This window comes from Mastigoproctus giganteus, chromosome 10 (genome assembly GCF_048544385.1).
Source record: "Mastigoproctus giganteus isolate SK-2022 chromosome 10, ASM4854438v1, whole genome shotgun sequence".
Lineage (NCBI taxonomy): Eukaryota > Metazoa > Arthropoda > Arachnida > Uropygi > Thelyphonidae > Mastigoproctus > Mastigoproctus giganteus.
Window position 1 is genome coordinate 100,873,056 of NC_143584.1, and position 21,822 is coordinate 100,894,877.

The 21,822-nt window shown below is 36.7% G+C and overlaps 1 protein-coding gene across 1 annotated transcript in view; it reads left to right on the plus strand.

Annotated features, from left to right (window-relative positions):
* Window positions 1–21,822, plus strand: part of nSMase (neutral sphingomyelinase) — a 205,070-nt gene that overhangs the window by 17,226 nt on the left and 166,022 nt on the right. The window contains exon 2 of the mRNA XM_090382988.1: window positions 17,213–17,309. Coding sequence (XP_090239114.1) covers window positions 17,213–17,309 — 97 coding nt within the window. The remainder of the gene's footprint in view (window positions 1–17,212; window positions 17,310–21,822) is intronic.

Sequence of the window (21,822 nt, forward strand, 5' to 3'; positions counted from 1 at the left end):
ATCTGCTCCAGGGATACTTTTGGTGGCTGGACCTCTTTTCTTTTTTTTCGAAAATTCCAAATCAGTAGAGCTAGCAGAAGGTCGACCTCTTTTTGTTGGCTTATTACTTTTTCCTTCAAGAAGGGCTTCAGTAATGCTCATTTTGAATTCTTGCAGATTAACAATGTTCTTTTTTGGTACCTGTAGACTCTCAAAATCTCTACAGTAAAGTAACACCTATAAAGAACAGAACAGTCACACCAAAAAGTGAAAAAAATAGTTTGTGGTAATATTTCTTTGACCTGGTGTGAATTCTGTAGTGTGCAATCAGTGAATCCATGAAATCAACACCACCCATAAACTAATTATAGGATTTCACAATAGATGGACTAGAGATTGTGATCTTTGTTTTGTCTTTTTGTCATATTGTTTACAGTTGTTCATTGGTTCTGCTGATGCAAAAGTCGATATTAGATTTACAACTCTTATCTACCCATTTCACTACCCGTACTTCAATATCTTCAACTAGAGCAGTAACTTCTTGATGGGATCCTTTTCCTCTTTTCATCAAATCTTTGCCAGTGGGATGCCAGGCAAACGATTGATTTTTAAACGATTGAAAATGAAATTATAATAAATAGGAAAATATAAAGAGAAACAGAACTGAACATCGTAACACAGTTTGGAAGAATTTATCCCAGTTCAATAGATGCGATCCACTCGAGGAGAATGCGACGGTATTTGTAGTCAGTAGCCATTTTCTGGAGGTTAACTCCAAGATGGAGGAGTGCCTGAATTTTGAAAAGTGCCTGGGCAGGTTGGAAATGATTACACAGTTTCAGCCGGTTGTATTAGGATTAGTGTGGGGTTCTGACCTCAAGGATGGCAGAGGATTGTGCCACTGAGAGAAATCCCAGATGTTTGGGGCATTTATCACTCCTGTGTACATTTTTAATGTAGTCATTAAATGCCTGCTGTCAATTAACCTCAGGAGCCTGGGTACATTTAGCTTCTCTGCCATGTCAGTTGTTCTCAATTGAGGGGGTCGGCGATGATTATTTGTGGCCCATTTCAGGGTCCAGTATTCACATGAGAACACCAGTTTTTGAAGTGAGGGCGATGCAGATGCCCAAATTTCAGCAGCATATAAAATAACTGGATAAACAGTAGTTTGAAGATATTTGGTATTGGTTGCAGCATCGTTGGAATGAAGTAAGTGTTGCTTCGCTCTCTAGCGTAGGTGTTAAATCGCTTCCGGAGGTATTCTGTGTGAACATTAAATTTCAGCTTCGGATCAAAATAGACACCGAGGTTCTTATGGCAGTTAACCACTGGGACAAGAGTACCAAAAACTGATGGTACTATGGGGTTAGTGCTACTCATATGCAGTACTTTGCATTTGTCAATGTTAGACTTCTGTTGTCACCTCTCAGTCCATTTGCTCAACTTTTCTAGATCCTGTTGCAGTAGTGTATTGTCATTACTGTTATTAATAACCCTGCCAACCTTTGTACTGTCTGCAAACTTAGACATTAACCCTGATATATCTTTGTCAATTTTATTGATCAATAACAATGGGCCAACACTGAACCCTGGGAAATCCACTAATAATATTAGAACACGAAGAGCACGGACTTAAGTTATTAGTCCATATTATTACTGGACTAATTTTATTAGTCCATATTGTTACTGGACTAATGTTATTAGTCCATATTATTACGGCGCCTCCGTAGCCGGGTGGGCAGGAGCAGCAGTGCGTAGCACAAGCTTCTTGATTAGATCGGGGTCCGAGCCCATGACCACCAAATACGGAGGATGCAGAAGGGTCAGGGAATGACCACTGCATATCCCCGGAGCAATATGGCCTTAGTTGCTAATGCGCTTAAAAACCAAATAACAACCATATTATTACAGAGTGGTCATCAGTGGACACCATTGATTACCACTCTCTTTTCCACCCAACCATACTTTTATGCATTGTAGCAACTTGTCCTTAATGCCATACTGCTCGAACTTGTACAGTAGTCTTCCATGTACAACAGTGTCCAAACATTTCCTGAAATACGAGTATATGATATCAAAATTATTTTTTGCATCCAGTTCCTTTGTGACTAAGTCATAGTATTCAATCAAATTGGTCAGACAAGACTTCCTATTAAACCAATGCTGGTCTGAACTATAACTGAAGTCTTGCCTTGATGATCCTGCAATGCTTCTTTAACCAGTGACTCCATTATTTTCCCTGGAACAGAAGTTAAACTAACAGGTCTGTAATTCCTTGTGTCACCTTTCGACCCCCCCCCTTTGTGAATTGGGGATAGATTTGCACACCTCCAGTTCGTGTGGGACTACCTCTGAGTCCTAAGATGTACTCATAATCATGGCTAAGGGCCTGATAACTTCCTTTGCTGCCTCCTTTAATATAACTGGATAGATCCCATCCACCCCGGGTGCCTTCCTTATGTTTAATTTCAGAAATTTCTCCTTGAATTTGCTTCTAGTTACTACAAAATCATTTAACTCCTGTCAGAGTTTGATAAGGTTCTGGCTTCCACTTCCCTGAATTCCTCATGTGTGAATGTAGATGCTAAATACTCATTCAGTTTGTCAGCTACCTCAGCAGAATCATCAACAATCGAACCATCGATATGAAGTGGACCAATCTGATTCATCCCCTTTCTTTTAGAGTTTATATAACTAAAGAAATCTTTACTTATATAATTTTTCTTTGAATCCTTTGCTTGCTGAACCTCTTTTGTGACTTGATTTTAGGCATAAATAAACCTTGAACAGTATTTTTTAGTTGGTATAAAAAAAGCCTAGTAGCTTTCAAGGTTAATTCCTTGAATGCTTCCCATTTAGAATTTGCTGTTGGTAATATCAGTTGATTCCACTGCAGATAATTTAAAAACTGTCAGACCACTGTAGTCACCTTTAAAAAAAAAAAAAAAAAAAAAAAAGCGAAAACCCTTCCGTTTACCCTCGATGGTAGTTAAATCTTTGAGTAAATCCCACATCAGTACACTGTGATCACTGCCACCTAGTGGTTTCTTTATCTGCAGATTCCTAATGTATCAAGAATCACTGCTGTTAATCAAAGAGTATTACTCCCTCTGGTTGCCTCTCGAACATGCTGCTGTATAAAATAATCATCCAATAAATACACAAGTCTTCTTAGTGTGCGAGTGACCAACTCACAAGTTCCAGTCTATATCTGTGAAGTTAAACTCCCCAGTTATAAGACAGTTATAATTTACTGGCCCACTCTATTTCTCTGTTCAGTTGTTCATTGTACTCATCAGAGTCATTGGCCTATAACACACTTCTACTCTCAACTTTGCTTTCCTAGTGCTTATGTCACACCAAACTTAATTCAGCACTGCTCTGTTCACCCAAGTCAACTGAATGCACTCCCTTAACTTTTATATTTCTTAACTAACAGCATCACCCCTCCTTGTTCTATCCTGTTTATCTTTTCTGTACACAATGTACTCCCCAAATTCCAATTCTGCATTTCTTATCTCTGAGTGACACCATGTCTCCGATGTCCCAACAACATCAGCCTTTAATGTTTTCACCAGCACCTTAAATTCATCAACTTTATCAGTTATACTCCTAGCATTGGTGTACATGCAAGTATAAATGCACTTGTTCTTACTCTTAGTTACCTTAATGCAACTCGTGTATTTACTTGTTCCATGATGACTCCAAGCAGCCCTTGAAATCCCCAGTATCTCATTTTCCAGGCTGCTGGTCATTCCAATAGAAGCAGTGCAAGAATCACTTTCACCTCTGCCTGTGGCTACCCGTAATCTGTTAGTCTGTGAATCACCCTAAGCTAGCAGTTTTCCAACCACCTAACACTGCCTCAATAGCATCAGCAAATATTTTTGCACTCTTTCTATTTAAGTGTATCCCCTCTCTGTACAAACACTCTCCTGTTAACAATCACAGACCACACTAAGAAAAATTCTACCCCATGAGCCTTGCACAGTCTATCCAGGGCCGAATTGATTGACAAGTCTCTCATCATATACTACCTCCTATCGTGTCTTGGCAGAATTGCAGATACTTTCAAATGCAACCCTAACTCATGACTTTTTTCCTACATTGATTTGTACTTTATAAGTAAATCTGCAGATCTTCTGTTCTTAATGTCATTAGTGGCATACTGTTGTACATTTTGGCACTAATGTCATTAGTGCCAAAATGTACTACAGTTATCACCCTTTGTGCTCTTAAAAGATGATATCTGCTCTACAAGATCATCAACTTTTGCTGCTGGCAGACATACCCTTGTGCTATTCCATCTATCCTTTTTGTGCAATATATATACTGTCTCACTGACAATAGAGTCGCCGACAATAACTAGCTCCTGTGGGACCAGCACATTCTGCCATGAAGGTTGCCAGGTGTTGCCTAATGCACAAGAGTGAGCTCTAGCATTGAGTTTGATGGGCTCCCCATTTTAATTCCTTTGAGGTCATCTACCCTACTCTTCACACTCTCATAGACATCCATCAGAACGCTGAGTTTGTGCCTAATTTGTTGACTCTCTCTCTCTCTCTCTGCACCTGGCACACAATGACAACCTCTTTGGCTTGATCACATCCTGTTCCAGAAAGTTCCACAAACATTTCACAATTTGCACATTTTTAGACTGTAATGCATTGATGAATCGACCACGTTTGTTCTTAACCGAGCCTCAGCACTCCCACTACTTTGTGCATGTTGCTTTGCTGCACTAGCCTGGTTTCCATGATTTCCATTTAAATACAATGCAATTAATTGACAACGAGAATTAATAAGATTAATAAATTTAATTACTTGACTATACAATACTATACTAAGCTAATGTAGTGATACATATTCCGCTATCAAACTTGATAGCGGAATATGTATCACATATGGTGCATGGAAGCATGTGACTTATGCTACATCAGCCAAAAAAAAATTTCTGAATTACCCTGAGAGAGAGAGGGGGGGGAAATCACCAAGAAAGGAAAGAATGATGATATCCAGCTCAGGACCCTGGGTGTGCCAAGCCCATACTCACCAGATGTGAGCCCCAGATGTACTCTATCATGTTATGCAATACTGTTAACGATCACATTGTTAAATTAGTTATATCCTTTGTGAAGTACAAAAGATATATGCCCAAAAAGTGACTAAAACCTTCAAAATATTTATTACAATTAAAATCCTACTATTCTTCTGCGTTACTGGTTATGTGCTTTGATATTCCTGCCCAATATATGCATAATGCAGCTATTGACTTTACCACGTCCATCCATTCACCCATCTGCATCTAACAACTTGACTCCTAGTGGATGGATTTTTATGAAATTTTTTATTTGGGCCTCTAAAACGAAGCAAGTGTTGCCATGCTCTGTTTGGAGGGATCAATAGACAATATGGTGGATGTGCAGAAATGAAATTGTTTTTGGTTTGCATATAAATTATTGCCTTTTGCTCTATTTTTTAGCTTTAGCATTAAAAAAAAAAACCTTCCCATTTCACCCACCCATCACTCCAAATGTTTGTTTAATTTTGCCTTGAATTTATTTTAAGTTGTTGACCTTCACTACAACAGATGGAAGTTTGTTCCAATTATCAACCACCTGCTAGCTAAAGGCAAATTTCTGCGCATCTATTCTACAGTTGTCTTTCCTCAATTTGAATTTATGTTCCCTCAGGTGAGTAATCTGAGCAAGAAGAAGCATCCCATCAGCATTGAGCTTGCTCAAACCATTCAAGGCCTTATACATCTCTTCTGGAGACCAGGCACCTAGCAGGTGCCTTGTCTCTAGAAGCTACAATTTGCATAACTTTATTAGTAACAGCAACCCTTTGTTTCACTCACTAATCTCGTTGCCCTTCTCTGTACTCGTTCCAGCAGCTGTACATCTTTCCTAAAATGAGCACTCCAGACTTGTATGCAGTACTCAAGGTGTGGCCCTTCATTGCCTTATACAAGGGGACAATCATCTCCTTACCCTTTATGGCAAAATTCCTGTATATCACTGACAAGACACCATCAGCTACTCTTGCAGTCTGTCTCCACTGCTTAGAAAACTTCATATCTGACTCAGTGCTGGATTAAAGCCAAGTGATGCCCTAAGCACAGTCCAACAGTTGTGCTCCCTTGACTTGCCTTCTCCATTGCTTAATTTACAAGACATTAAGACTCAATAAGTGCTGAACGTGAAATAAGAGTTTGAAAATTTATAACCCTTTTTTAGTTTTCTTACAGGCATGACCCCATAACTATATTAAATAAAAATAAATTTTTATATATTTAACAAAAACACTAAAATAGCAGTAAAAATATAAGCAAATATTTACCTGTAGGTTTATATTTATTTACTTTTTAAAATGTTTTAGTCTAGATTTTTTAATTGCAAAGTCTTTGAAGTTCTCAAACCTAATTTGGCATAAAAAATCCGCATATACTTAGCAGAGACAAGGCATCTAATCTGTCTTGTCACATAGCTATTCTCTTGGGATTTTTAATGTACTTGAGTTGAGAAAATGAATGCTCAGCTGTGCAATTTGTAACCATTCATGTTAAAAAATATGTAAGGCAATATCTACATTTGGAAACGCACAATCAATTTTGACTTCTACAATTAATTTATAAAGTTTGGCATGACAATCTGGTTTTTACAATTTTTTTTGCACTGAACTTGTGGCGCACATATGCATGTAACTGCTGAAGCTCAGCAGAGAGATTATTGTCCAAGTCTTTTGGGTAATCCAATTAGTTTTTGAGAGCAGTGAGAGTACCTTTCAGTTTCAGCAGATGAAGTGACATTATTTGGCACATCACTTAGAAAGGAAAATCTGTCTGTTATTTCTTTGTACACTTATCCTTTTCTTATCTCAGTTTATAGTTTGTCAATAATTGGGTAAAACAGTTATTGACAAACTAGAAAATTTATAAAAAAATTATCTCTGGCATTCAGATCTACTTCTGGTGCAAAAATGGTACCCAATGATGGCATTGGGTACCATTTTTCTGATATGTTTGTGAGTTTGAACGACCTTGTAATCAACATCTGGTAGTATTTCCTTTGCAGATACTTTAGATCTTTCAAAGTCTCTTAAAGAGCATAGTTGGTCAGCTAATGGCCCATACAGATCTGCACATGTTTTTAAGTTCACATCTTCACTTTGCAGAACTTGATTTGCTCTATGAAACTTTTGCAAAATCTCATCCCACATAATCAACATGAAAACAAATTCTACCTCTTTCATCTTATTTGCAATATTTTTTGCTTCTCTTCCAGTGTCTCCCTTTTGTGACTGGTCTTTAGCTAAACACTCTAAAGCTTCCAGTATCTTAAAAAACACTTCAAAATTGCTGCTGTTGCCATTGCATATGCCTCCCATGGTATTAAGAGAAGGATTTTAACACAGGTTTATTTCCAAGATAAGCTTTAAGAATTTTGCACCGGCTGGTTGAGGTTGAAAAAAATGTATAGAGCAAATGCACTGTAGAGAAAAAATTAAATGCCACTTGACAGCAGTCAGCAGCACTTTGGCCTACCAGATTTTGTGAATGGGCTGCACAGGGCACATATATGTCCAACTTATTTTCTTCTAAAATCTTTTGCTGCATCCCCTTATAACGACCAGCCATGTTAGCAGTGTTGTTGTAGGACTGAGCCTTACATTTTGAAAAATTTAGTTTGCAAACTTCACGTAAGTACTGCAATACCTGGTTTGCCACTTCCTCATTGGTATGGTTTTTCAGTTCCAAAAAGGTAAAACAAAAAAAAAAAAACATTCAATAGGCTGCCCATCTTTTAAGTATCGAAGTACAACACTAAACTGATCTATATGTGATAGATCTGGTGTGTTGAATCAACTGAAATGGTAAATTAAATGGAAGAATTTACTTCGTCAACAATGAATGTGTGGACTTTCTGAGCCATTAGTGCAATGAGCCCCTCACAGGTGGTTTTGGATAGATAAGAAGGATTTCCATTTCTAGAATTTTCATATTTCAAAATGTGCCCTGCTAAAAATGGATCAAACTGACTTATTGAGCTCAAGCAGTCGTAAAAAATTCCCATTCTGCAATGAACCAAAAATTTCAACTGTTCCTTGAAAAGCTAGGCCACGCTCAGCTAATGTATGAATTACAGCTATTACATGCTCCAAGGCATGTTCCCAGTAATTGCACTCTTCTTTAATTTGTTTTTCCCAACTCTTGTTTCAAACCCAAACCTTGTCTGTGAGTTAAATGTGTTAGCATAGTCTTTGTGAGTAATGCTTTTTCATGATGAGCAGTTACACTAGTATTTTGCCACTCACCAAACCCTTCTCTTTCAACAAAACATGAGGAGCATTTAGGAGCAAAAAGTGTACAAACAAAGCAGTGAACTGACTGTTGATGGCGAATACAATAATACTCTCTCTTTTATTGCTCACCATTGGCTTTTATCTCAAAGAAATGTTTTTATAAATAGTATCTTGTTTGTTTGCCACTCTTGAAAGTTCGGCAAGATTTGTCATGTGGCTTTTTGTGGTGTTGACAGTCATTGGGGCCCACAAGCAATCCAATAAGCCTCATCATCAGCAAAAAAATCTCACCACAACCCTGGATCTTTTGCTTCATTTACTTCGTCTTTCGCAGACTGAACCATTTCACCTTGGTCCAGTAAATTTTCATTTTCAGCAATCCTTTCAACTTCAGACAGGCTTGTAGAGCAACTTGCCTCAACATTTACACTAGACGTATCAAGAGAATTTATGGGCAGAGTGTGATCAATAGTGAGACTTGTGCCAGTTGAACCAGCCTGTGACACTTCAGCATCATCATATGTTCTGATTTTGAAGTTGACACGGTACTGATAGGTGTGTAGCTTTGTTCATCTGGAGATCTGGTTTGATTTGGAAGATCAGGTTGTGTAACTTTTGAAATTAGTCAGCTTTTCAGTCTTGGCCACTAAATCCTAAGCTTTTTGTTGATTCTTTTTTAGCCAGTTGTCTCTTTTTTGCATTACTTAATTGAACACATTTCATTTTGTGTCTGAAAATTATAGAATAAATGTTAAAAAATACACATGAAAATACACTAATTGAAAGTGGATTTTTTTTAATCTTCAGTATCACGACAAAAGTGTTATTTTTTTGGAAGAAAACATTTTTTTTAACAATGAGGAGAAAAATCGAACGTGGCAGGTAAGAACAATTGCAAAAAATCAACTAAAGTAGCGTGTGGCAGTGAAAGAGCTAAGTTGCCATGATAGCTAGGGAAAAATCGACTTTGGCTCCATGGAGGTGAAGGTGGATTCGTGAATAACATGTGAAATGAAAAAATACAATTTCAGCTTAATAAAATCAGTTTTATTTTATTCGGTATTTTCATTTACAATCACAATAAAGGTTTGTGGTAACTAAAGTAGGATACATAGTTGAAACAATTCAAACTATTAACATTGAGATCAAAGACGAAGTCGATACATGATTGTCCACATAATAGATTTTGTAGGATCTGATGCGGGTTTAAGATGAAATGTTGATTCCATGAAGTAGAGGAATGGAGCATTTTCAGGTTTCTTAACGTCAACGTTGAAATCATCCACTAAATGTTACAAGCAAAGTTTTCTGCCCATTTATTTCAACTTCAGCTGCACAAATGTCGCCACAATTATCTGTACCAGTCATTTGCCATAGCGAGTCTGCATCTATGGTAATGAGAATATGTGGCATACATATTGTCGATTCGACTTAATTGTATATCGTAACAACATCAGATCGCACAGAAGGTCTTTTGAATTGTGTGGGTCATTTGTCTGTGGGTTTTTACTTCATTTGCCAACTTTGGTGCTTGCTTTTCAATGTTACATTTGTGATTTTGTCGAAATCTTTGAACACGTTTAGTTGATGTAACTTTCGGCATCGTCACAGCTTAACTAAATGAAAAGCAAGCTCCACTGCTCGACAAATGCGAAGTAACTGAACGAATTCGTTTAACGAATCGTTCAACTCTCAAACTAAAAACCCGATTTGAAATCTAGTTATACAGGCAGGCTGGCCTCGATTAATGCGATTAATTCGTCCCGCAAGTGCATCGTGCAAAACGGAAACGCGTTAATCTAATATAATAATCAATAGGAAAAATTATAATTGGTCCTTGACCTGGAATGTCCAAAAAGAATTTTAAAAATACCTTTTAAGTAACTTTTTAACTGTATACAATGTAAAAGACAATGAAAATAATTATAGAATTAAATGTTTATTGCATAAAACAGCGGTTCCCAAACTGTGCCGCGGAATATGTTAAATTTTTGAGGGAAACACAGCGATACTCGACATGTCGGACACCGTGCGAACTACTAGCTCGAGGTAGTTCACAGTTTCAACATTTTTTATTAAGTTGTTTGGACCTAACTACTAAATGGAACTGTTAGGTATTTCTTTTGGTCTGGGTGCACCTTGAAAAAATTACCAAGACATTAAAGGCGCCATGAACCGAGAAAGTTTGGGAACCTCTGACATAAAATACACAATGAAGAAATTACTGTTGCGGAAATATATGAACAGTGTTGACTTTCTCTTTTCATCAATCAATTTCTGATAGCCGACAACAATCTTATCTGGGCCCTGGCGAAATAAATATCGCAGAGAATCTCAAACCTTTTGTTTGAGGTTCTGTGCAATACGAAAGATTTCATCTAATTCTTTTAGCATTATCTCTTTCGCGGTAACATTTTCATCTGGCTCATTTAAAAATTTGAATTTTTATGCAAGTGTGCATTGACTTTATTAGCAGGAGACAAACAAGTAACATGTCTTCTTCCGAAGGTTGATGGAACACACCGAGGCAGGTAGCAGGCAAACATTTGTTTATTGACTGTACGACTCGTGGTAAGTTTAACGCGCGATTCAAATCTTTTTCAACTATCGCATAAAAAAAAAAAAAAAAGATCGCATTAACTGGAAATTTGTATTGTGAAAGTTGAAAAGTGGTATAATTTTTCAGATAGTGTTCACTGAAAATCGCGTTATGCGAGGCCTGGCTGTTTATCCTTGTAGAGCTCTCAAAGGGCAAACAAACTTGAAAATGCCCGAATTTTTCAACCCGCTCAAATTTACATCGCTATTACTTGGGAACCATAAGAGCCGTCAAACCTATTTATAGATGTAAAACTATGTTTCTTACTGAACAGTTTGTCCCTTACTGTTATTTGTCTATCATGGTTTAGATGTTATTGAGAGTGAAAGTAACCAAGGAGCAATGGCAAATGACCAAAATGTGAACTTTTTAGTTTTTTCGAAAAAAATTATATTAAATATCAAAATTTCTAATTTTTTCTTGCATAGTCGTCGATGGCATTATATAATTTGAAATGGTTGATTATTTGAAACATCCATTTTGAAAAATAATGGGTGCACACACTATTAAGTAAGGGGGAAAACAAATAAGAACATTCCTCTGATAAGTACTCTCTGGCATCTGTTTCTGTTAAGTGATTCAAAGAAAAAGAAAACTGTTATTGCACAATGACGAAATATGGAATGTGTGTCATGGCTGAAATATCTTTAGTAAAAGCTTGTTCACAGATATGGCCTATTTAGGTGTTTATAACATTCTAAATTTTTCTACCATCAGTTGCCAAATACAAAAAGATCAAGAGAAAGAATTTTATACTGCAACTAGCACAAGAGCTTGCAGAAAAGTATTCAAAAGAGAACACAAATTAGTATCTGCTTTGTGAAATCCGAAACTTTAAAAACAAGGATGAAAAAGATACACATTTCATAACTAAATGAGAGGACATAACACTTGCCATCTGTGCCCAATTAAAAATACCTGTTTGTAGAAAAGGTGCTGCATCCAGAGAGAGAGTTTGCCACACAAAGTCAAAAAGCATGAAATATTAGATGTAGGTTTCCTATATTTGTGCTTTCCTTATCCTATAATTGTGGTGTGCAATTAATGTAGGTTGTTTTGTACTCTTAAAAATAAAGATTTTGCAAGGTTCATGTATTTTCATGCCATGGTGGCAGTGCTAGGTAGGCAACCATATTCGGTGCTCCAAGTTAATCCATTTTTCTGTAATGTTGTAGATATAACCTTGGGTGTCTGTTATTGAGGCAGTTTACATGACATACATTTAAAAATGATACAACTTGTAAATGGTAGTATTAATGGTGACAACTACAAGATAAATTTGAAAAAGACACTTAAGTGTTCACTCTTCCAAAAAAAGATCAGAGACCATTTCAGGAAACAAAAAAAAAAAAAAAACCTGTATTTTCCAGCATGATTTTCCTCCTTGTCACACTGTAGTGATATAAGCACAGTGTTATGCAGTTGTTTAAGTTTGTCCACATTTCCAGATCACACCTGTTTGATTTAGCATGGTTAGTTAGCATTAGCATTAGCATTAGCAGAGGCATGTGATGCAAGAAAGCAAGCTTATTCAGCATCAGCCAAAAAAACAAAAAAAAAAAAAAAAAAAACCCACTCCCATTTCACCCCTCCGTTCGTTCGAAATACCTGTCCAGTTGAGCTTTAAATTTGTTTAGGCTATCAACTTCAACAACCAGTGATGGAAGTCGGTTCCACCAACCAACCACCCGCTGGCCAAAGGCAAATTTCCGCACATCTATCCGACATCCGTCCTTCCTCAATTTGAATTTATGCCCTCTGAGGTGATTATTCTGAGAAAGATGAAGAATCCCATTGGCATTGAGCATGCTCAAACCATTCAAAGCCTTATACACCTCTATCAGATCACCTCGCCGGTGCCTAGTCTCCAGACTCTGTAATTTGCAAAACTTAAGCCTTTCTTCGTAAGAGCAACCCTTTGTTCCATTTACTAATCTTGTTGCCCTTCTCTGTACCCGTTCCAGCAGCTCTACATCCTTCTTGAAATGAGGCCTCCAGACCTGTATACAGTACTCAAGATGTGGCCTTACCATTGCCTTATACAAGGGAATAATCACCTCCTTATCCCTGCTAGAAAAATTCCTGTATATCATTGACAAGACACCATGAGCTACTCTTGCAGCTCGTCTGCACTGCTCAGAGAACTTCATATCTGCCTGCACAATTACCCCCAGGTCCTTTTCATTCTCCACCACTGTCAGTGTAGTACCGCAGAGTTGATACGTTGCTCTGGGGTTCTGTTTCCCATATGCAGCACTTTACATTTGTCGATGTTAAACCTCATTTGCCACCTCTCAGCCCATCTGTTCAACCTGTCCCCAGATCCTGTTGCAGCAGCATAGCGTCAGTATTGTCCTTAACGACCCTGCCAACCTTTGTATCATCTGCAAACTTGGACATTAAACTTGATATCCCATCATCAATATCATTCATAAACACCGAAAACAACAACGGACCCAACACTGAACCTTGAGGAACTCCACTAATAACATTAGTCCACGTTGAGCAGTGTCCATTGATTACCACTCTCTGTCTTCTGCCACTCAACCATCCCCTTATCCATAGCAGCAATTTGCCTCCAATGCCACACTGCTCCAATTTGTGCAGCAGTCTTCCATGTGCAACAGTATCAAAAGCCTTTCTAAGATCCAAATATATAATATCAAAGTTATTCCCTGCATCCAATTCTTTTGTGACTACATCATAGTATCCAATCAAATTGGTCAGGCAAGACCTGCCCTTAACAAAACCATGCTGCGTCTGAGCTATAACTGAATTCTTGTCTAGATGATCCTGCAGTGCTTCTTTAACCAGTGCCTCCATTAATTTATGGCTAAGGGTTTGCTTACTTCCTTTGCTGCCTCCTTTAATATAACTGGATAGATCCCATCCACCCCAGGTGCCTTTTTTATGTTTATCCTCAACAATCTCTCCTCCACTTTCCTCTCAGTTATTACAAAATCATCCAGCTCACTGCCAATGTTTACTTTACCTACATCATTCTCCTTCCTGAATAACTCCTCATGCGTGAATGTAGATGCAAAATACTCGTTTAGATTGTTAGCCACCTGAGCAGGATCCTCAACTGTTGAACCATCAAATCCAGTGGACCAATCTGATTCATCCCTTTCCTTTTCGAGTTCAAGTATGTAAAGAACTCTTTTCTGTTTTTCTTTGCATCCTTTGCCAAGGATTTTTCATAGTCTGCCTTTGCCTGCCTAATCTCCTTTGTGACTTGGTTACAGACCAACTTATATCTATCATAGGCTTCCATGTCACCCATTAATTTGTATGTATCCCATGCATTTTTCTTCTCTGCCACATGTCTCATTAGTTCATCTGACAACCATTTAGGCCTAAACCTTGAACAATATTTCTTAGTTGGTATGTAAAGCCTGGTAGCCTCCAAGATTAGTTCCTTGAATGCTTCCCATTTTGAGTTTGCTGTTGGTAACATCATCAGTTGGTCCCACTGTATAGAATTTAAATACTGTCTCAGACCATCATAGTCGCCTTTACGAAAACAAAAACCCTTCCCTTTACCTCTGATGGTAGTTACCTCCTTGAGTAAATCCCACTTCAACACACTGTGATCACTGCCACCTAGTGGTTCATTTATCTGCAGGTTCTTAATGCATGAAGAATCACTACTGATAATCAGATCAAGAGTATTGCTCCCTCTTGTTGCCTCACGAACATGCTGATGTAGAAAACAATCATCCAATAAATCCACAAAAGCCTTGCTAGTGTGCGAGTGACCAACCCACAAATTCCAGTCAATATCTGGGAAATTAAAGTCCCCCATTATAAGACTCTCTGATTTACTGGCCCACTCTATTTCCCTGTACAATATCTTATTATACTCATCAGAGTCATTAGGCCTATAGCACACTCCTACTCTCAATTTTGATTTCCCTATGCTTATGTCACACCAAACTGACTCGACGCTGCCCTGTCCATCGATGTCGACTGGCTTCACTTCCTTGGACTTTGTGTTTCTTAATTAATAGCATGACCCCTCCTCCCCTCCTGTCCTGTCTATCCTTTCTATACACATTGTATTCCCCAATTTTCCAGTTCCGCATTACTTATATCTGTGTGACACCACGTCTCTGATATCCCAACAATATCTGCCTTTGATGTTTTGAGCAATACCTCAAATTCATCAAATTTATTTACTAAACTCCTAGCATTGGTGTACACGCAGGTATACATGCACCTGTTTCTATTCTTAGCTACCCTAACACAACCCATGTGTTTACTTGTACCGCAATGACTACCAGCAGTCTCTGAAATATCCTGCATCCTGTTTTTCAGACTTCTGCTCATTTCAATAGAAGCAGTGCAAGAATCACTTCCACCTCTGCCACCGGCTACTGTTACTGTTGGTTTTGTATTCATTATGAGTATAATTCAGCATTTATCATTTTTGGTCGGTTTATGAGAATATTAGTATTATTAGTGGCACAATGAAATAAGAAAGCAAGCTTATTCAGCATCAGCCAAAGAAAAGTGGGTGGGGGGGACTACCTACCCCATCATTTGGCCATGCCCTCTAAAATTTGTCTAATACAGCACACTCTCGATTAACTGGGATCAGTTTAACCGGGACACTTCAAGACTCCAAATTAAAAAAAAATAATAAAAATAAAATAAAATATAATCAACCAGAAATCAAAAAATTCAAGTAATAACTAGAATAGGTATAAACAGATATTTTGCAAGTTGTAAATAAGCGACAAGCGGCATTATAAGTCGTCAATCCCTGCTGTGTTCACACCTGCCACTCAAAAAAAAAGAAAAAAAAAAAAAAAAAAAAACAGTGTAGTTTGTTTTAGTGTGTTGTGTCGATTGTTGTTCCATTGCAGCACAAAAGGACAAATTTTGTTTCGTTATGTCAGGGATGTCGGAATTTTTTTTATAGTAAATTTGTTTTTTTTTTTTTTTTTTTTTTTGTTTAGAAATCGCGAAAATGATGGGCAAATGCAAAAGAGTTGTGTTTTCGTTAGTTAGTTACTGTTGGTTTTGTATTCATTATGAGTATAATACAGCATTTATCAATTTTGGTCGGTTTATGAGAATATTAGTATTATTAGTGGCACAATGAAATAAGAAAGCAAGCTTATTCAGCATCAGCCAAAGAAAAGTGGGGGGGGGGGACTACCTACCCCATCATTTGGCCATGCCCTCTAAAATTTGTCTAATACAGCACACTCTCGATTAACTGGGATCAGTTTAACCGGGACACTTCAAGACTCCAAATTAAAAAAAATAATAAAAATAAAATAAAATATAATCAGCCAGAAATCAAAAAATTCAAGTAATAACCAGAATAGGTATAAACAGATATTTTGCAAGTTGTAAATAAGCGAAAAAAAAAAACAAATTTACTATAAAAAAAAAGAAAAAAAAAAAAAAAAGAGAGTGTAGTTGTTTTAGTGTGTTGTGTCGATTGTTGTTCCATTGCAGCACAAAAGGACAAATTTTGTTTCGTTATATCAGGGATGTCGGAATTTTTTTTATAGTAAATTTGTTTTTTTTTTTTTTTTTTTTTTGTTTAGAAATCGCAAAAATGATGGGCAAATGCAAAAGAGTTGTGTTTTCAGTTAAACAAATACTTGAAATTATTTAAAAGTTTGAAAACGGTGCATCTGTTAAATCTCTAAGGAATCATTATAATAAGGATGTATCAAAATGGCCAAACATTAACAAGTATCGTGCAGAATTCAGATATTGTCAATAATAATATAGTAGCAATATTTTTTTAGTCATTTCCGAGTTATGTAAAACTCGACGAAGTAAGAAGTCCTGGAACGTATCTCTTACATATGTTGGGACTTTTGTATTTTTGGATTAACCGGGAATTCGATTATCCGTGATTTGTTTTTTACCATCTATCCCGGAAAATCAAGAGTCTACTATACTTTAATTTTATTCAAATTACCCACTTCCACAACACCAGATGGAAGTTTATTGGAACAAACTTCCATCTGATGTTGTTGAAGGGGTAATTATTTCAATTCTAAAGTTGTACAGGAATAATTATTTCAATTCTAAAGCTTGTTTTGTGAAAAAAATTATAGTGATGCAACTTTTGTGGTTGCTGCTATAGGTTTATTACATTTGGTAATTGTTATTTGCTTGTCTGCAATTTTAAATGGAATGCTTCATTCAGACTTTGGTATTCTGAATCTCTTACAGTTATTCTTGATTATTATTATTGTTTTTTTCAGGTAAATTTCCACATTTAGGAAATAATTATTAAAAAAAGAGTTAACTGCTGTTTTTTTGATAATAAAAAACTGCTAAAAGAAATTCTCTTAATAGGGGAATAGTGGGAATCAGTAAGCATCGTAAAGAAAGGATACTGTCCACAGCAAATCATGTTGCCAGCTCTAATTATGATTTCGTTTTCTTTCAAGAGGTAATTTTTACGTTATTGAATTTGTACTGATGACACCTTAGCACAGGGGTCACCAATTTCCAGACAGTGGTTTTGCATATCTATACTTCAAAGACTATGGGTGATGTGAGACAAAGTTGCTTATTTGTAGATAAAGTGCCGTATTTCCCCATGTATAAGACGCACCTTTTTTTCGAAAAATTTGAGTTCTAAAAACTGGGTGCATCTTATACAGTGGTTGTAGATTTTTTTTTTTACTTGCATTTCCTGCTTTTTCGTGCTTATTTTCTTTGCACTCATTGTTTCGCACTTGTTACCTGGTATATTAGGTTACGTTCTGCATGTTCTGCCCAGAAATGGCTCAGAAAAGATTTTCGTACAGTGCTGAATTCAAGTTAAAAGTGATCCAGTTTGCAAAAGTGAATGGAAATCATGCTGCTGAACGTAAGTTTGGTCCTCCTCCAACTGAGAAAACAATCCGAGACTGGCTACAGGAAGAAGAAACCCTACTGAAAACGCCACGGCAGAAGAAGGCCATTAGAGGCAAGTCAGCAAAATGGCCTGATTTATAGAGGGAATTGAAGATATGGATTGAGGAGCAAATGGCAAATGGAATTCCAGTGTCCACAAAGATGGTTCAGCATGAGGCAAGAAGAATTGCCTATGAAAAAGAAGTTACTGATTTCAAAGGAGGACACAATTGGTGCTTCAGGTTCATGAAACGGAATGGACTAAGCATGCCTACACGCACCAGACTTGCCCAAAAGATGCCTGAAAGCTATGAGCAGAAGGTCCTTGAATTTCATCGTTTTGTCATTCAATGTCGGAAGACACATCAGTTTGAGTTGGGACAGATTGCAAATATGGACAAAGTCCCCCTTCAATTTGATGTCCCAAGTAACAGAACTGTTGATGAGAAGGGGGGTGAAAACTGTAACTGTGAAGACAAGTGGACATGAAAAGAGCCATTATACAGTTCTAGCTTGTTGTGCCGACGGAACCAATCTGCCTCCTATGCTGATTTTTCAAATGCAAAACAATGCCAAAAGAAGACATTCCTCGAAGAGTGATTGTCCATGTTCATGACAAGGGTTGGATGGAATGAAGATTGGTTTGAGAAATTTGGAGCAGGAGATTAGGTGGGCTCTTACGCAAACCTGCCCTATTGGTGCTTGATCAGTTCAGGGCACACATAACAAAAAATACAAAGAAGATTGCTGCAGAACAAAAAACAAAACTTGCCGTCATACCTTGACATCCCAGCTCCAACCACTTGATGTCAGCATTGGAACAAATGGATGAAGTCTTCTGGGGACAATTTGACACCAGCAGGAAGAGTGAAGAAACCAACTATAGGAGAAGTTTGTACCTGCGTGAAAAGATCTTGGGATAATATCAAGATTGAGATCGTTGTCAAGTCATTTAAGAAGTATGGCATTTCAAATGCCATAGATGGAACTGAGGACAAGGCAATGTATGAAGACAGTGATTCGTCATCAGACACAGATGAGGACAAGCTAATGGATGGGAGTTTTGACAGTGATGAGTTGTATGAATTTTATGATGAATAAAACTTGAGTTCAATAACTTTTTGTAATACATTTTTTTTTCAAATTTCGGGCCCCAAAATTAAGGTGCATCTTACATGGGGAAATAGTGTAATTATTTTAGTTTTGCATTTTTTTAAACTTCCCTTAATTTGAATGTGCAATATTTAAATAAGTGATTGTACGTTATTATTGTTAATGCACTTTATTTCATTTTCTCTAGTAACTGTTTTGCAGTAAAAGGAAGTAAAAATATTTTATAATATTTACTTGATATTTTATTAATTTTATGCCAAAAAAAAAAAAAAAAGGGGATTTGGACTGGAATGGGTTACTTTTTGCCTAATATGTACCGTGAAGAAAACCTTTTTTTTTTGGTGACCCCTGTCTTGCCATATCTCTTTCATTTTAATAATTCATCAACATTTTGTATTTATTTTTTTAAGGGTTAAATAATATAGATGTGTTGTGTATTTTTTTAAAATACAATTAAAGTTTATGCTTTTAAATGTTTTATACAAAAGTTAGCATGAATTCTCTAAACACCAGTGTTTTTCCAAACTTTTTTTTCAACGCTGACACACCCACGTACATGCCAAAATTAATTTGACACTACACTCAGAATTTTTAACCATCTGATGCCTCACCCCTTTTCCCTTAATGGCTGATGGTAAATGATAATAGTCAATAGTATGTAACTTTCTTTGGGCCAAAAAACATGTAAACAAGAGTAAGAAAGAGGGAAGATCTACAGTACGGTACTAAGTACAAGCTCAAACATGTTCATCTAAAATTGATTGAGTCCATTATTAACTTTCAGAGAGAGAGAGAGAGAGAGAGAGAGAGAGAGAGAGAGAGAGAGAGAGAGAGCGAGAGTGCACTCAACAGCCTGAGTGTGAAGTACATGAAAAAAAAAAAAAAAATGTCAAGTTTTAATGTATTGCCCAATAATTGTATTTAACTAGTGAATTATATCAATATAAATTGAAAGGAAATTAGGGTGAAAACAATGCTGATATGATATCAGCATTGGGTGACACCTTTTGGGACACAAATCAGAGAACTTGGGGAAACTCTTCTAAACAAATGTGACTGTCCCCACCCTCCCTCCCTTCCTTTACTAATTTGTTGAATAGTTTACTCACTAAATAGATATGAATATACATTTAAAACAGATGACATCTTAGTACAAGTCCACAAATGTTTTTAAGCAGAAGCCATTTGAACAGGACAAATTTTGCAAGGGGTCATGTAGTTTAATAATAATGTGATAGAAGCAAATTATCTACTTGTATCACAGAGTAATATATATAGGGCCTTTCAGTTGAAAGGCACCACATCTAGCTTATTTTTATGTTTAGGCTAATTATCACCTGGACCCTTTTTGTTGTATTTAGACTGAAATTTTTGAATTTGATATTAAAATTGGGCAAAATTATATTGTTGTATGGAATTTATGATTTATAGATTTAAATCTGTTTTTTTCTCATTTGTAAAGTTGTTTCCTGTCTCTGGTTTAGCCCAAAAATGTTATTGATGTACTTAATGAATGTAAACTTTTATCTGGGGATGAGGAATAATGGTCATAGTGTGAAGAGATATGACACATAATTATCTGCATGTACAGCTAGTTGTATAGAAGACTGAATATCAATACAAACTTTATTTTGTTACATTATTTCTTAAAATAAAGTTGTTTTTTACATTCATTTCAGAAGTGGACTGATCACATTTTTTAGGCTAAACCAAGGGTGTCCAACTCTTGGGCTGCATTGCAGTACATTCCTTCACATTATGCAGCCTGTTGCCATGTAGGCAACCTTCAAGTGTTATGCAAGTTTAAAAGTAGCGTGTCACAAAATAGTTTTACATTGACTTTTGAAAATATTTGTTTTAAATAATATTTGACTTTTCTGTATTATTTTGTCATGTTTTATGTGTCATCGTCAGAATTTAGTAACACTATTATAACTTACAAATGATGTTAGTATTATGTAAATAATTTGTGCATTTTTTTTTTATTTATTAAATGTAGAAATGAATGTAGATAAAAAAATTAAATTCTGTTTCAAAAAATGCATAAGTAGTAAAGTGGTTGACAACCTGCTTGCTGCGACCAGCATTTTATCTGTTTTGGCCCCTAAAAAAGAAGCTGATTAAAGTTAAGAAAAAAGCATTTCATTAGGCAAAATTTAGAAATTGTAAATGGTAATAATTTGTCCAAAATTAACATGAAATTTAAAAATTTTAGCTCACATATGATAAAAAAGTACAAATCTAAAAATAAGTGAGCTAGACCCAGGTTCCTTTTAATATTGCTGAAGGTGAGCTGGATTCATACATCTGTGTACTCATTAACCCTGCCATCTATTCGTGTTGGTTAGGTAAAAAAAAAAAGGTAAAAGGTAAACTGCAGACATTATCAATCCACTGCAGGATGGAAGCCGCCTCACTGATTCATGTTGAGGGAAATAGACCATAATCTGCCACACTGGTCCAGTGCAGATTGGCAGATCATCTGTATTTAGCAGTCTGACTTGAGTCCTTGTCTACTCGGAGAGTGTGTACTACTGCACTCTCTCTCTCCTGTTCACTTGGCTACAAAATCACTGCATTATGTCAAAAGTAAGCAGATCAACAAAATACAGTAGGTGGGCCCTGAGGAGATGAGTTTAGTCATAAGATGCTGTATTAGTAAACTGTCTATCTGTGCTATTGCAGCTAAATCAGGGTTGTCCAAGTGGCACCCCACAGACACCTTGGTACTCCTGATCTAGGGCTATTTTGCTGCCTTGGCGCGCACACACACACACACCACACACACACACACACACAGCTTGCTAATACAGCATCTCATGATGATTTTCCATTGGAAATCGCTATTCACTTTCCATTGGTGACATCAAAAGTATCACCAATGGAACATGAATAATGAATAGCCTCTCAGTTGCAAACTGGCAAAATCACCTTTAACAAGAATGGGTGTT